Source organism: Eucalyptus grandis, chromosome 2 (genome assembly GCF_016545825.1).
Source record: "Eucalyptus grandis isolate ANBG69807.140 chromosome 2, ASM1654582v1, whole genome shotgun sequence".
In the NCBI taxonomy this organism is placed as follows: domain Eukaryota; kingdom Viridiplantae; phylum Streptophyta; class Magnoliopsida; order Myrtales; family Myrtaceae; genus Eucalyptus; species Eucalyptus grandis.
Window position 1 is genome coordinate 21,558,670 of NC_052613.1, and position 14,177 is coordinate 21,572,846.

At 36.6% G+C, this 14,177-nt stretch overlaps 1 protein-coding gene across 1 annotated transcript; it reads left to right on the plus strand.

The window, feature by feature from the left end:
* Nucleotides 1-1,850: 1,850 nt before the first annotated feature.
* On the plus strand, nucleotides 1,851-6,216 carry LOC120290567 (peptidyl-prolyl cis-trans isomerase FKBP43-like). Its single transcript, XM_039306870.1, has 8 exons — nucleotides 1,851-1,986; nucleotides 2,261-2,328; nucleotides 2,451-2,636; nucleotides 2,873-3,068; nucleotides 4,269-4,602; nucleotides 4,897-5,001; nucleotides 5,517-5,828; nucleotides 6,108-6,216. The coding sequence occupies exons 1-8, from the start codon at nucleotides 1,851-1,853 to the stop codon at nucleotides 6,214-6,216; spliced, it is 1,446 nt and encodes a 481-aa protein (XP_039162804.1).
* The last annotated feature ends 7,961 nt before the right edge of the window (nucleotides 6,217-14,177 follow it).

The following is a 14,177-nucleotide window of genomic DNA, read 5'->3' on the forward strand; positions in this document are numbered from 1 at the left end:
CAATAGTAACACTTTTTTGTTCGGCTTTAGCCCTTTTTCATAAAAAGAAATGTACTCTGTTAATATACTTTTAAGTTTGAATCTCAATCATTAAATTTATCAATGTACTCTAATCTTAGACGATTCTTGTGAAAAAAAAAAAACAAAAAACAATGAACACAGGCTTCTTCATTTTGAACACAAAAGAAGAAGAAACAACAAATTAGGAAAGATTGATACAAATTATTAGATTGATTGATCTATGTTAAAGATATATCTTTTCTCTTTCATCAATCTTAGTCTTGATGACGACTAATTTTGGACATATTAAATTTTAGAGTGTGTCTAAAACTTACAAGAGGTGAAAATAGCATGAGCTTCGATCTGTTAGTTATTAATTACTCTTTCTTTATATCTGTTTATTTAAGCTTCTTTTATAAACACATAGATCTGAATTTTTAGTCAGATTCTTCTAACAATTATTTCTTACTCAAATTATAAAAAGTGGGTCTTCACAATTAATGTATAAAGCTCTCTCTTAACCATATGGCGCTCTCCGTGTGCACCATATTTGAAATGTTTGCCAAGTTTTTCTCTTTTAATGTAAGTCAAGGAAAGGTAGAGAAACAAGATTGGTAAACCAGCAAGGTAATAGACATATGATGATGTAATAGTAGAAAATTTTAATTGCATTTTATGACTATTATAATAAGTGGAGTCTGTAGATTTGTTTCTTCAAACGTAACCTCTTCTATATATGAAAAAAAATTAAAAATGTAGGCCGTGCAAAGCCCGGGTAAGAAAACTAGTTTTGCTTTTAATTGAAGATTTAACCATAATTATTTAATGAAAGTATGCAGATATCATTTTAGTGAAAAATGTAATTTCTTAGAAACTTTCTAATGTCCAAGAAGTGAAAGTTAGAAAGTTATCACTATAAAAGCAAAGCACAATAAAACAAAAAATTTGGTACCATAAAATACAAGGATGAAATAACCATAATTATTTACTCTCTTTAGACCGTCTCGATTTTTAAATTTATTTTTTTGGGTACTGTTTTAGTTATGTACATTAAAATATTCAATCAGTAGATATGACGAGTAGCCCACACAAAGTGTGAGTCAAGCAACTAAGAGAATACTCAAGAATTTTAAATTTAAATTGTACATTGTAGCTTAAAATTTAATTCAATGCATAAGAAGTCTTCGAGATGCTTTCATTTTCTATTTTAAAATCGAAATATATTAATTTTTTGAGATTAACATATCAATTACGAGGTTAGGTCCTCATTTTTTTTTTGTCTAATCCTATCTTATATCTATTTGACAAGCCACTAATAGGGCAACATATTAGATAAGATTTTCCAATTTTACCACATTCTGTAATTGATGTTTATATTTGGAAAGTTCCCCGTAAAAAATTTCCCTCTCACGAGCACGCAAGCATGGTTAAGTTCGCCATAAAATAATTACCAAAATGTGATTATTTGTGCAATGATTCATATATGGTCCTGTAGATTTTTTTTCTTTTTTGGTCAGTCTGGTCCTGTAGATGAATAGCAAAAAAACACATTTGATTCTCTTCGGATTAGTTGAGTCGAATTTGAATAACCAAAAAATTCAATTTCTTTGGAATTTGTTTATTTCAAATATGGATATTGTTCTTTTAATAGTCCATTCGGATCAGCTAAGATTGGTTTCGGGTCTTCTGGGCGGGTACGTGCCTCTCTCAAAATTATGCTCATGGGGGGAGGCTATTTGCGATCAAAAATATTATAGGGGGAGTTTGGGGAATTTGTGAGAAATACAGGGCGGGCAATATGGATTTTCATTTTCTAAAATAGTCCGTCCAACGAAGAGTCACGACTTCAAATGGCGCTCTTTCTTGTTCAAGAGAAGAAGCGCGAAGAGAATCGGGATGCTGCGGAGGAGATTAAATGCTCCGCAATTTTCAAGAATCATGCTTTCCCTTCTCAAATGGTTGATGGTCCTCGCTTAGCACGCACAGGTTGGAACTTGTGGACGAAGCATCATTGCGTCCCCTCTCTCTCTTCCTCTCTTAAAATCCATTCAGTCCGTTCTGATTCAGTTTGTCTAGCTTGTTCCTCTTTTTTCGTAACAAGAAAATGGTGTTTTGGGGTCGGTTCCGATTCTCCTTCGCACATTCTTTTGCCTGTGAATTTGATACGACCCTTTTATGTTTCGATCGGTTGTTCTTGTTTGTGATTTTATTTCATGAGAGTGATGATATCGTTTGCTCTGTTTTTCCACTGAGTGAGTAGGGATTGAAGTGAAACCCGGCAAGCCTTATACTCAGAAGCCAAATGGGTCGAGGCTTCGCATCTCCCAGGTAAAACGCTTCTCTGTTCTTTGATTTTGGTTCATTGCAACATTGAAAAGTCCAGATTTCATCAGTTTTTTATTTTATTTTATTGGTATTACCTTAAATTGGATGTGCATAATTTTGGGCAGGGGACACTCGGGACTGGTGTTGCCACCACCAAGAGCACGGTGCAATGCAATGTGGGCAATGCGACTCCTGTATTTATATGCTCCTTGCTTCCGGGAAAAGAAGAATCTGCTCAGATAAATTTGGAATTCGAGGAAGCCCAGCAAGTCATTTTTCTGTTCTCGGTGTTCGCAGTGTTCACCTCACAGGTTACTACGTGCGAAAGGGTCGAGAATTTGATGATGACTCGTATCCTTGGTTGAGTTATGTTGTATTATTCCTTCTTACTGTTATCTCATTTCTCATATATTTTTGTTTTCTAATTGTATAAGATGATCGATTGGTACCATTACATCATTTTAACCATGCAGACATTGGTACACGTTGGGGTGAGCTAAAAGGTCGAGAGATACTAATCAGTGTCCTTACGGACTTCACTTTCTAGACTGTTTCATACACTAAATATAGAAGCTTCATTCTAGAGTTCCGTTCCTTTATAATGATTATTAGAGAGTCCTACGGAGAAGATATTGCAGACACTGAGACAGATATTTCTGAGGACGACGACAAGTATGAAGATAGCTTTATCAATGATGGTGGTGTTGAATTCCTTCCACCTTCTCCTATGCTGAATAAATCAGGTGCTCGTAGTTTAACAATGTTCTTTTCTTATTTCTCATAAGGCATTTGTTGATGAGCTTCTACTTTGAAAATTATGTATGCACAGCTCTTCAATCTTTATATCTAAAGGGAAGAAAAAAAGCTCAATTTTGAGAAATCAATTGGATTTTATATAAAGAACAATTTGGAATCTATCGTGATTAGATGTCGATATCATAACAACACAATAGACCATTTTGCTTTGTTGAGTTACGCATCTAAAGTCCTTGGAGTTGGTTGCTTTGTTCAATTCTCGACATTGCTTGAATTCTTTTTGCTTGATATTAGTGACACCGAGAAGCAATTACAACAACATATGCAACTAATCTTTCACATTTTTCAGATTCAATGAAATATAAATCATTAAATAATTTCCATTTTGTGTAACTAAGTACCAGTTGTCCAGCCATGCATTTGTAAAATGAAATTTGGAGCTCATTCTTTTCTATCTTAAGTGCTCAAGATTGTTGCATCAGAGTTGCTTGCATCCTGCATCAAAGTAGGACCAGTGAAAACCCTCTAGTAACTCTTGTTTCTGGAGGCAAAGGCAATATCCTATAACTTGTTGCTTTTATATTTTAGAAAGAAAGATTATTAATGATGTAGTATGAAGAAATTGACCTTCTTTAAAAAATTGCTGTCGGCAATTTTATTTATTTATCAATAATATGGTATCAACTATCACAAACAAAATATACTTAACTGTGGTGCCATAGAGAAAGATTATGATGTTTGAGCAATTTGTATGATTATGTGACCATAGAGAAAGAATATGATGTGGGAGGATTCTGCTTTTATTTTTGTGCTTGCCAGATAATCTTATATAACTAATATTATTCTTCACTTTAAAATGTGAAATTGCTTCTCCTTCTCATATTCATGTGATGTCATTGGTGTTTTTTTCCTTTGGCCTTCACCGTGATAGATTTGTCATATTGTATTATTATTCTGTTTCTTATGAATTCATTAATGTTGTAGGATCTCGCACCATGCCAGATTTTATTTTATAGTTGTTAGCATTCTTTATTTTGAAATTTCAAGTTGATTTTCCTTCTTATATTCGTATGATGGCATTACATGGACAAGTACAGATATGTTGGTTGCTCTCATTATGCTCAGTTTTGCATCTTCAATTTAGGAGAAAGTTTATATGGCGTGTTTGCAATGTGAATTTTTAACAGCAGAGGAGGAGAAACCAAACCACAAGAAAGGAAGAAAGGGAAAAGACCGTCGTCGACGACTTAGGAAAAAGCATGAAAAAAGTGAATCTAATAAGGTCAATAGCTTGCCACAACAGAATTCTGAGGGCCTGTTGTTAGAATCCGATGAGGAAGATTTCTTTGTATCCTCTCTACTTAAGAAAAAGTCTTATGCGAAGGACTCAGAAATAAATGTCCCAGTTGTAGTCATTGAATCTCCTTTAGATGTTGTCAAGAAGAAGGGAAAGCAAGATGGAAGCACCACCATGAAATCATCTGAACCTTTGCCTCCTGTTGTTGGCATTGAACCTGGAAGGTAATTTATTAAATTAGAGACTTAACAATTTGTTACTTATTTTACTTTTTCCACGATAAGAGAATTCATTGATTTGCTGGAAATGCTTCGTCTTCGCACTTATCTCAACTTGAATAGCTTGTGTAATGTCCAACTGAAGATAAGTGGTTAAGGAATGGACTCTTGACTATTGTGAGACAGGAACTTATGTTTTAGTTACTCATCTAAAGCAGAAGGCCTGCCTATAAATATTATAAAATCAGATACACATGGATGCACATGATTTCATCTAACACGTTGATACATTGGAACCAGCACTGCAATGAAAATGAAGAGTAAATTGCGTATTGTGGAGGGAGAGATGCAGAATCAAGCATGGCAGGAAGATAAGGAACCAAAAGCTGAGGATCCGAGTAAGGAGTGAGTACCTTTATGTCCTCACGTTCTTGTTGACCTCTCATTATCCACACTCACATATATAACGATGCTTGGTTGAAAGCATTGATCCTATAGCTGGGTGTCCTAGGGTTCATTCCACATGTAATCTTTGACATGATGTAGCAACAAAAGTTTGACCCATCTTGAAATAATGAAAGACCTCCATTTGTAGGTCCCCCACTTCCTACCTTTTATTAATTTCAGTGACCCCACACATATGTATATGATGAAAGATTGAAGTACTAGAAAATTTTCAAAATGATTGTGCTTGATGCCTCCGAGCAAAACTCTTATTGTTATGGCTTGTTAGTGCAGATAGCTAAGCATGAATACTTCAATAGTAAATGTGGACCGATGACCTTTCTACTTGCATTTGCAAACGAAGTCTCATGGCAAGCACTGGTCAGTTGCCTAGACAGTAATGAAAGTGATTAAACGATCCTCATAACAAGGAAAAATAGAACTTTACCAGGGATTTTCTTATCTGTGATGAATAGGAGATCTGCTGTTGAAATTAAGCAAGCTCTAAGTAGAGAGAATTGCAAGAAGTCCAAAAAAAAGAAAAGGAAGGACAATAGCTTGCCCCATCAGAATCCTGGAGCCCGGTCGTCAGAACCTGATGGTGAAGATTTCTTCGTATCTTCTCTACTTAAGAAAATGTCTTCTGCGAAGGACTCGGAGACTCAGATCCCAGATGTAGTCATGGACACACCGCTAGATGTTGCCAGGAAGAAGCAAAAGCAAGATGGAAACACTGCCGTGAAATGTTCTGAAAGTTTGTCTCCTGCTGTTGACGGCAAACCTGGAAGGTAATTGACTGAATTTGAGACTTAACAATATGTTACCTATTTTACTTTTTTCACAATAAGGGAAGTCATTTATATGCTGGAAATGCTTCAGCTTGACACCCACTTCAGTTTGAAAGGTCATGTACCGTCTCAAAAAACCATAGATAAGTAGTTAAGGACTGGACTCTTGACTATAGTGAGACATGAAACTTTTGTTTTAGTTATTCAACAAAAGTAAAAGGCCTTCTATAGACAAGGAAGCATATGATTTGATCTAACATTTTGTTACATTGGAATCAGCTCTGCAAATAAAATAAAGAGGAAATTGCAGTTCATGGAGGAAGAGATGCAAAATCAAGCATGTCAGGAAGATAAAGAACCAAAAGCCGACGATCCAACTCAGAAGTGAGTAGCTTTATGTTTTCATGTTCTTATTGGCTTTTCATAATCCAAACTCACATATATATAATGGTATTTGGTTGAATGCATTGATCATGTAGCTGGGTGTCCTAGGTGTAATCTCAGACGTGATGTAGCAACCAGAGTTTGGACTCCACTTGAAATAATGAAAAACGTCCGTTTGTAGGACTCTACTAGCAATGACTCCGCACATATTTATATTTTGAAAGACTCTACTAGCATTCTCATAATATGATTTTGCTTTTAAAGCCCTCAGGAAAAGTTCATAATTTTTCTTTTTGAGTAATATGTCTGAAAAGACCCCTTGAGTCTTTATAAACACCGCTTCGAACACAATTGATACATTTTAAAATGGTCATTGCTCAGACATATTTACCCTTGGCCTCTTCTAGGTTTTTTGGAAAAGAAATAGAAAGGATCTTGGAACTGTAATTGTTATGGCTTCTCAATGCAGATAGTTAAGTGTGCATGCCCAAAGAATAATTGTTGAGCAATGACCTTTCTGCTTGCTTTTATGAACGGATTTGTATTAATTCTCTTGTCAAGCACCGGTTGGTTGGATCGACACTCATGAAGGTGGTTAAACAATCCTTATGACGAGAAAAAAATGTACTCGATGCACCTTCTCTAAATTTGGGATTTCCTTCTCTGTGATGAACAGGAGTTCTGCCGTTGAAGTTGAGCAAGTTCCAAGCGGAGAGAATCGCAAGAAATCCAAAAAGAAGAAAAGGAAGAACAACGTGGCAAATGGGAAAGAAAAAAGAACGTGAAATCTCTCTATCTCCATCCCTAGAGAAAGACGATGGGAAAGAAACAACCGCTCTTTCTTGTGATTTGTTTGTGAAACCAAAGTCACCGTTAAATTTGAACTTTTTACTTGATATCAGCTTATAGTTGCGAGATGAATTTTGAGGATTTTGGACTACATATTCGTCATTATTATTCTTATATATGTTCCATGTGATGATGTGATACATGGCTGGTGTTATTAGATTCTGTAAAAACCATAGATTTTTTTTTTTTAAATTTAACTATGTATATGAACTAAAGTTATTCCTGTATTAGAGTTTGAGAAAACTTGTGATATGTCTAAATTCAAACTCATCGTAAGAGTAGGAAATGTTTTTGCGATGAATATAGAATACAAAGTTGTTCTACTAGATAATAACCAAAGATTATTATTTGTTCCTAGATGCTTTAGATGGTAATGTCAATAGCATATCTCATAGATGAGCACATTTGACCGAATTGCGGGTAATCCGTGGACAATCATGAAGAGGTTCCATTCATGATACATCATCACCACTTGGACACAAACACGTAGGCCACTATCTCAATGAGTTGGTATCTTACGTGGACTAACTTAGCTTGAGGTACGTTCCTTAGCCTTCTTGAAGCTTCAAGAATCTTCTAAATATCTTCACATGTTGGTAGATGTAGTAATTCTTGATAGGAGTGAGATTGTAAATAATGTCAGTTGGTTGGAAGAGAACCTTTAATGTAATTTACTATGGTATCGGTTAATTACTCCTTGGTGAATTTTTTGTTCATAAACGCAAATTACTAATTATAGGTGTAATTGACATTGCGACAATTACAAGTAGTTGTCTATATCATATAAGAGAAACTTATCTTCAAAGTAGTAACATAACCTAAGAGGAAGTAATTTACCCTATAGTAAATAATTTAATTTGCAGTTAATTTTCACTTTATAGGTTAATAATCTATGTTAATATTAGTAAACTGAGTGAATGGTAATTGCTACTAATGTAACTTTCCTTTTATTAGTAAACTGAATACTGAACCTAGTTGTAACAACATTCCTCATTGGGGCAAAATTTCTTTCGGTTTATAAATTACATTTTTTATATGAATATTAATAAACACAAATTATAACAAAAGTTATAAATTATCTTTTCGGCTACAAATATTTAATCAATTTAACAAGCACAATGCTGACAAAAGCGCCCAGATTGAGACAACCGTTTAATTTAAGGTTACCAATTTCAATTATTGAGCACCGACAACACAAGAATATAAAAGCTTCCAAAATCAAATTGTTGATATGGTATTTTATGTCATCATATCACATTCTATTCTTCAATACTTGACTAAGACCAAGTCATGAGGTTATTATCCTAGGTTGAAACAAGTTCTCCTGTCGGATTATTGTCCACTTGAATAGACCAGATTGATTATGCAATAGCGGCTATTTTTATGATCAATAAAATATTTGGAGTTAATAGTACTAAGTAAAGATCTTTTAATTTCTGAGTATATATTAACGATTACCGGACATTAGATTTTGGTAGGAATAATTTTGTTTTTGTCCAGGTGCAATATTTAATGCAAAGATACAAATTCATCGATGGTTTCTTTTAATTCTTAGGTTACAAACTTTAGCTTATTTTGTAAGAAAAGAATAACAAACTGCATCATACACCATGAAACATGAGACATTATCTATCTATCTATAAGAAAATAGTATTTTGAAGGTTCGTGGGCTTTTCACTCAATTTTGCCACTTGGCAATATGTCTAGGGCACAACTACAAAATGTGGCCAATAAAAACCCCAGACCCCCCCGATTGAGGAAAAGAGCAAAATAATATTAAATGGGAAAACAGAAAAATGAACAACACTTCATTTTAAAAATATCAAATCAAAAATCCTTTACGAAATTAAATTTTAGAAAGTTAAATAAATTAATCACATAATTAGGAAAAAGTAGATATCAAACAGAAGGTTATTCAAAAGAAAGCCTAAAATTTAGCACTACCACGTAAAAAAAGTTCGTGTGAAATTAATAAATTAACTATATTATTATCAACAATTTAAATGTTAAACAAAAAATCTACCAGAAGTAAAAGCTAAATTTTTTAAAAAAAGCAGTATTACCTAAAAAAATAGACAAAAGATATTGAGATAAAAAACTTAAACTAATAAAAATAGTTGCACTCAGCCTGGCGCTATTATATCAAGCAATAAATAACTCAAGCCCAATCATCCTGTTATGTTATGTAATTTTGAAGATATATGTGTCTATTTCTTTTGCTAATAACATATATTTTAAAAAGAATACTAGAAATTTGATTAGGTTCACAAACCTATTGACCTAAGTATAGTGAGCTTGAGCTTGACTCAACAAGACGTTCAAAGAAGCTCACTTGACCAGAAATCATATTAGTCGACCTCAGGTAATCACGAAATTAAGCCCCAGTTACTACTGAGTAGCTTGACTCAATTTCACTCCTTCATGTGATGGTATAGTTACATAATGTAAAGAATTAATAGTTGAAGAAAAAGGTGCCAAAAAGTGTATATACCCAACCATTTCCAAACAAATTAAAAAAATTAATGTTTGATCTCATTTAACAAATAAAGAAAGATTCCACCCGTGCAAGCACAGGTTACTCCACTAGGTATTATATGATGTCTAAAATACAGTAAATGGTAATGTTCTCTATTGTGTATGAACTGAATCAGTTGTGGTAAAGTGTAATTATTGCAATAGAGGCTTATGCGGTCATATTGACGTCGTATGCATCTTCTGTATCTATATCTATGAATGAATGGATAAAAACCTAAAGTTGAGAATGGTAGAAAAACTAGACTCCATATTAATACTAAGCAAAAGTTGATCTCCAACATAGCTCGAGATTGACTTGTTGAAGTGCTAAGAAATTATTGACATAGTATTTGAGCGAAGTTGATAAATTTACCTTCTGTTTCTCTCGCTATCCTCTACTTCATACAAAATGATCTGCCAAATATGTGCCATTCTATCCCAGTATATTTCTGACAGAGCATAGCTAATCTTCATCATTTTTCCTCATCCTCTTGACTAGGGGAAGAGAATTACCTTTCTCGTCAGAAACAGATTCATCCGCAGACAAATGAGAGCCCGACTCCGGAGACATGGCATTTTCCTCTCCTCCATCTTCATCAGAAGCATCGCATGATTCGTTTTCATGTGCTGCAGAACGAGAACAGCCAGGTTCGTGGTCAGGATTGTCTTCTTCCCCAACTATACTGGTGGCCTCCCGGGAAGTGCTGTGCTTAGCATGCCTCAGCAAATTCGCTTTAGTGACCTTGCTAAGTCGGATTTAATACTTCTCATAATCTTCTATAAGAAAGATCAGCTCGGGGATGCAGCGATTTTCCCTTTTGATCTTTCCCACAATTCTCCTTCTATTAGTGTTTTCTTGCTGTTCCTGCCTCTTAAGTCATCACATAAATCACTCAAACACAAAGAAAACATTCAAAAAGAAGAGAAGGAAATGCAAATGATGACTGGAGCTTGAGACTGGATAGGGTGGCAATACATAGAGTACTCACCTTCTGCATTTCAGCAACAAAATTATAGAGTTGAAAAGTGAGATGCTTGTGTCATGGGTCGATAGTTTCCTTGACTGCAGATTAACCTATGCGGCGTCTGGTGAACGGAATTCACCAGACCAGCCTTCCTTTTATAGTTGTTCCAATGAACAATACGACAAATATTTCTTTTTATATGAGATTGTATCATACCCAGCTTGGCTCAGGCGTCTAATCCATTGAGCGAGACAGCAGCCCTCTTTAAGCTCAACATTTGGTTTCGGCTTACCATAGCCTCATAAGGAGAATGGCATTAACTCCAGACCAGTTTGTGCACGGGAGGCCAACTTCGCCTTCAGAGCTCATAAGTAATATTATCTTTCTATCCTAAAACTCTTAACGCCAACTGTCCTAATGATACTCCCGTGGCCCAGTTGTGTTAATCCTTTCTGTGCCCTCGGTCTTCACTCGATAACCTCAAACTTCACTCTCAAGGATTCGCGGGTACGAGAGAATCACGGACCGTGTCAAACTCCCCCATCCAATTCTGCAACGCCCTCGTTGCGGGCTGTATTGTCGCTTCCCTACGTTTCCCTAACCTTCAGTGCCACTTCTTGGGAATTACGTAGATGGCAACGCTTGTCAAACAGAATAAGTCACAGCACTCCATTGCTTCCTTCTCCCAATCAAAGCTGTTCGCGAATCTCCAATCACTTGTACTCCCTGACAAGTGTGGCACCTCTAGCCAACTACACCCCTATGGCAGCACTTTTTTTCGCCTACTAAGCTCCTCCTGATTTCTGCAAGCCAACAGATGATCCTCTTGGTGGAAACGTGATCGTAGACCTTTTCTTGCCCATTGATCCAGGAACGTTATTCCCCTTCAGCGAGTAATTCAATTCCTTCCTATGCCCCCATTGCCATCTCAGAAGCTAGACAAGAGCCGCACGTTATCTGAGCCCCTTTGGCCTCGCAATCACTCTTTGCCCTCATAGGACTGGGAAAACCACATGCTTTTCCCAAAATCACCCACCTACTGGAGAGATCCCCGTTCTGATACCATTTGTCATAGGTCGATAATTTCCTTGGCCGCGAATTAACCCGTGCGTCACCTGGCGAACGGAATTCACCAAGCCAGCCTTCTTTCTATGGTTGTTCCAATGAACAATACGACGAATAGCTCTTTTCGTATGAGATCGTACCACGTCTAGCTTGTCTCAGGCATCTAGTCCATCGAGCGAGACCCCTCTTTAGACTCAACAATCGGCTTTGGCCTACCATAGCCTCATTAGGAAAGCGACATCAACTCCCGACCAATTTGTGCACGGGAGGCTGATCCCGCTTTTAAAGCTCCTAAGTAATATTATCCTTCTATCTTTGTGGCATCCCAAAATTCAAAGTCAAGTTATAAGGTGTGTTAAAGCCTCTAATTAGGTAATGAGATTACCTATGGTTTAATGCTTTAGCCATTAGTCTTTTTAAGATTAGGTGATTTGTGCTTATGTTCATGAGATTTTAAATTTGATAGATTAATAATGATAATCTATGCTTGGCCATGCACCTTATGAATTAAATAAAATGTCACAAGACTTTGGCCATGTGGAATTTAAAATTTAAAATTTATAGAAGAAATTATGAAATGGGGAAAATTTAAATTTTATTAGGATGGGCCTTAGGCCCATTGGCCTAAGCTTTAGTGGGCCAAGCTAGTCGGCCCAATAGGAGCCCACGGTGGGGCTGTCGACCGGCCCATTGAGGCCCAAGGAGGTGTGGCCGTCGGCCACAAAGGAGGCCCAAGAGGAAGGCCCAAGCCCAAGCCCAAGCCCAAGTTCAAAGCCCATCTTGCATGTGTGGTGAGAAGTGGCACAAAGGAAGATGGCATGCATTGGCCATTGGTGAGGCAATCTCATGATTGCAAATGATGGGGTTTGGGGGAGATAAAAAGGGAAGAGAGGAGAGAGAATGGCCGGTTAGCCATTCGCCCAAGGGAGAGAGAGGTACCGTGCGAGAGAGAGGGAGAGAGTGGCCGAGAGAGGAGAAGCCGAGAGGAAGAGGAGGAGTCGCCGTCCGTCCGCCGTGCTTGCCGCCGTGTGCCGTCGTCCGTTCGGTCTAGAGGCAAGTTGGAGTCCTCTAGCTGCTCTTGCACGTGTGTGTGTGTTACATGTATGTCGAATTTTGGGTGATTAGGAGAGAAAAACCGAAGCTTGGATGGCTTGTTCTTGAGTGGTGTTGCTGTTTTCGCTTGAACAGTTTGAGTCAGAATGTTGTGTGAGCTTGCATGCATGTTTAGAGTCCGATTTTGGCTTCTATTTCTTCATAAAAGTTGTAGCTAACATCTTAAAATACAACATAATAAAATTTGGTGGAAAATTATGGAGATTTAAGGGGTTAAACTCTCATCCTACGGAGACACCAGATCTGGAACGATTTCACTGACCTTTCGGTGGATTTGTGGTTGCATGTTGATTTGAACTAAGAATATCTCTTCTATTTATTCATTAAAGTTGTAGGTAACATCTTAAAATACAACATACTCAAATTTGAAGTAAAATGAACAAGTATAGCCTAGGAAATCGACTTATTCTTGAAGACTGGAGACGTGGTACTGGACACCCGAGACTTCATGGACCCATATGGTGACTTTTCTTTGGAAATTTGACTTGGATCTCTTCATGAAACTTGTAGAGAACATCTTGAAGTAAAACATATCCAAATTTCAGAGGAAAATAATAAGAATAGGTAGGTGAAGACTCAGTATTTCGGAGAAGCATGCACTGGACGATTCGGTGTTAGATTCAGAAGCTTCGTGAGACTGTAGAAATTAATATAAAAAAAATTTGACTTGGAAGTCTTCATAAAAAATGTACTTTAGTGTCCTGGCTATAACTTGGTAAAATTTAGTAATTTTTGGAGGTCGTATGGATATTTTAATCAAATTGTTTCGGAAACTGTGCATTCTGATTTCATCCGAAAATTATATGCTGTTTTGTGTGAATTATGGATTTGTGTGGAATTCTATTTGGCCATGTATTTTGCACAAAATCATTATCCTATTGTCTTGTTTATCACTTGCCCTAAATTTTATGATTTTTGAGAATCATATAGATATTTAAATTAAATATCTTTGAAAGTGGCATAAGCTGGAATTTAAATAAACGTAAAAAGGGCATGATAAATGGATTATTTTAATTGGCATAAATTCCATAAATTATATTTCATGAATGATTGTACCATGTTGCATGTATGATGAGGTCTTGATGTATGCATGACAATGAATTGAAATGCAGGTGTGAATTCAATGTTGAACATGATTTTTGGTTGCCATTGCATCTTATGCCATGCTAAATTGAGACCGAAATTGGTGAACATGAATAATGTTAAATGAGGAGATTGTTGTGGCGGATGGTAATGCCCGGAATGTATAGAGACACATTGCCGGATGGCCTCGGGAGTGTCAGGATGCCCGGTGGTATACGGTACGTAATTCCAGGGGAGGCCTGGTGGTATGTCGGTACATAATTCCGGAAGTCTTGTTGGAGGTCTTTGCCTGAAAGGAATGCCTCGCAATGCCAGTAGGGGTGCGGGATGCCCGGCCAGGGAGTGTAAATGTCGGAAGCCCCGTCGGAGGTCTTTG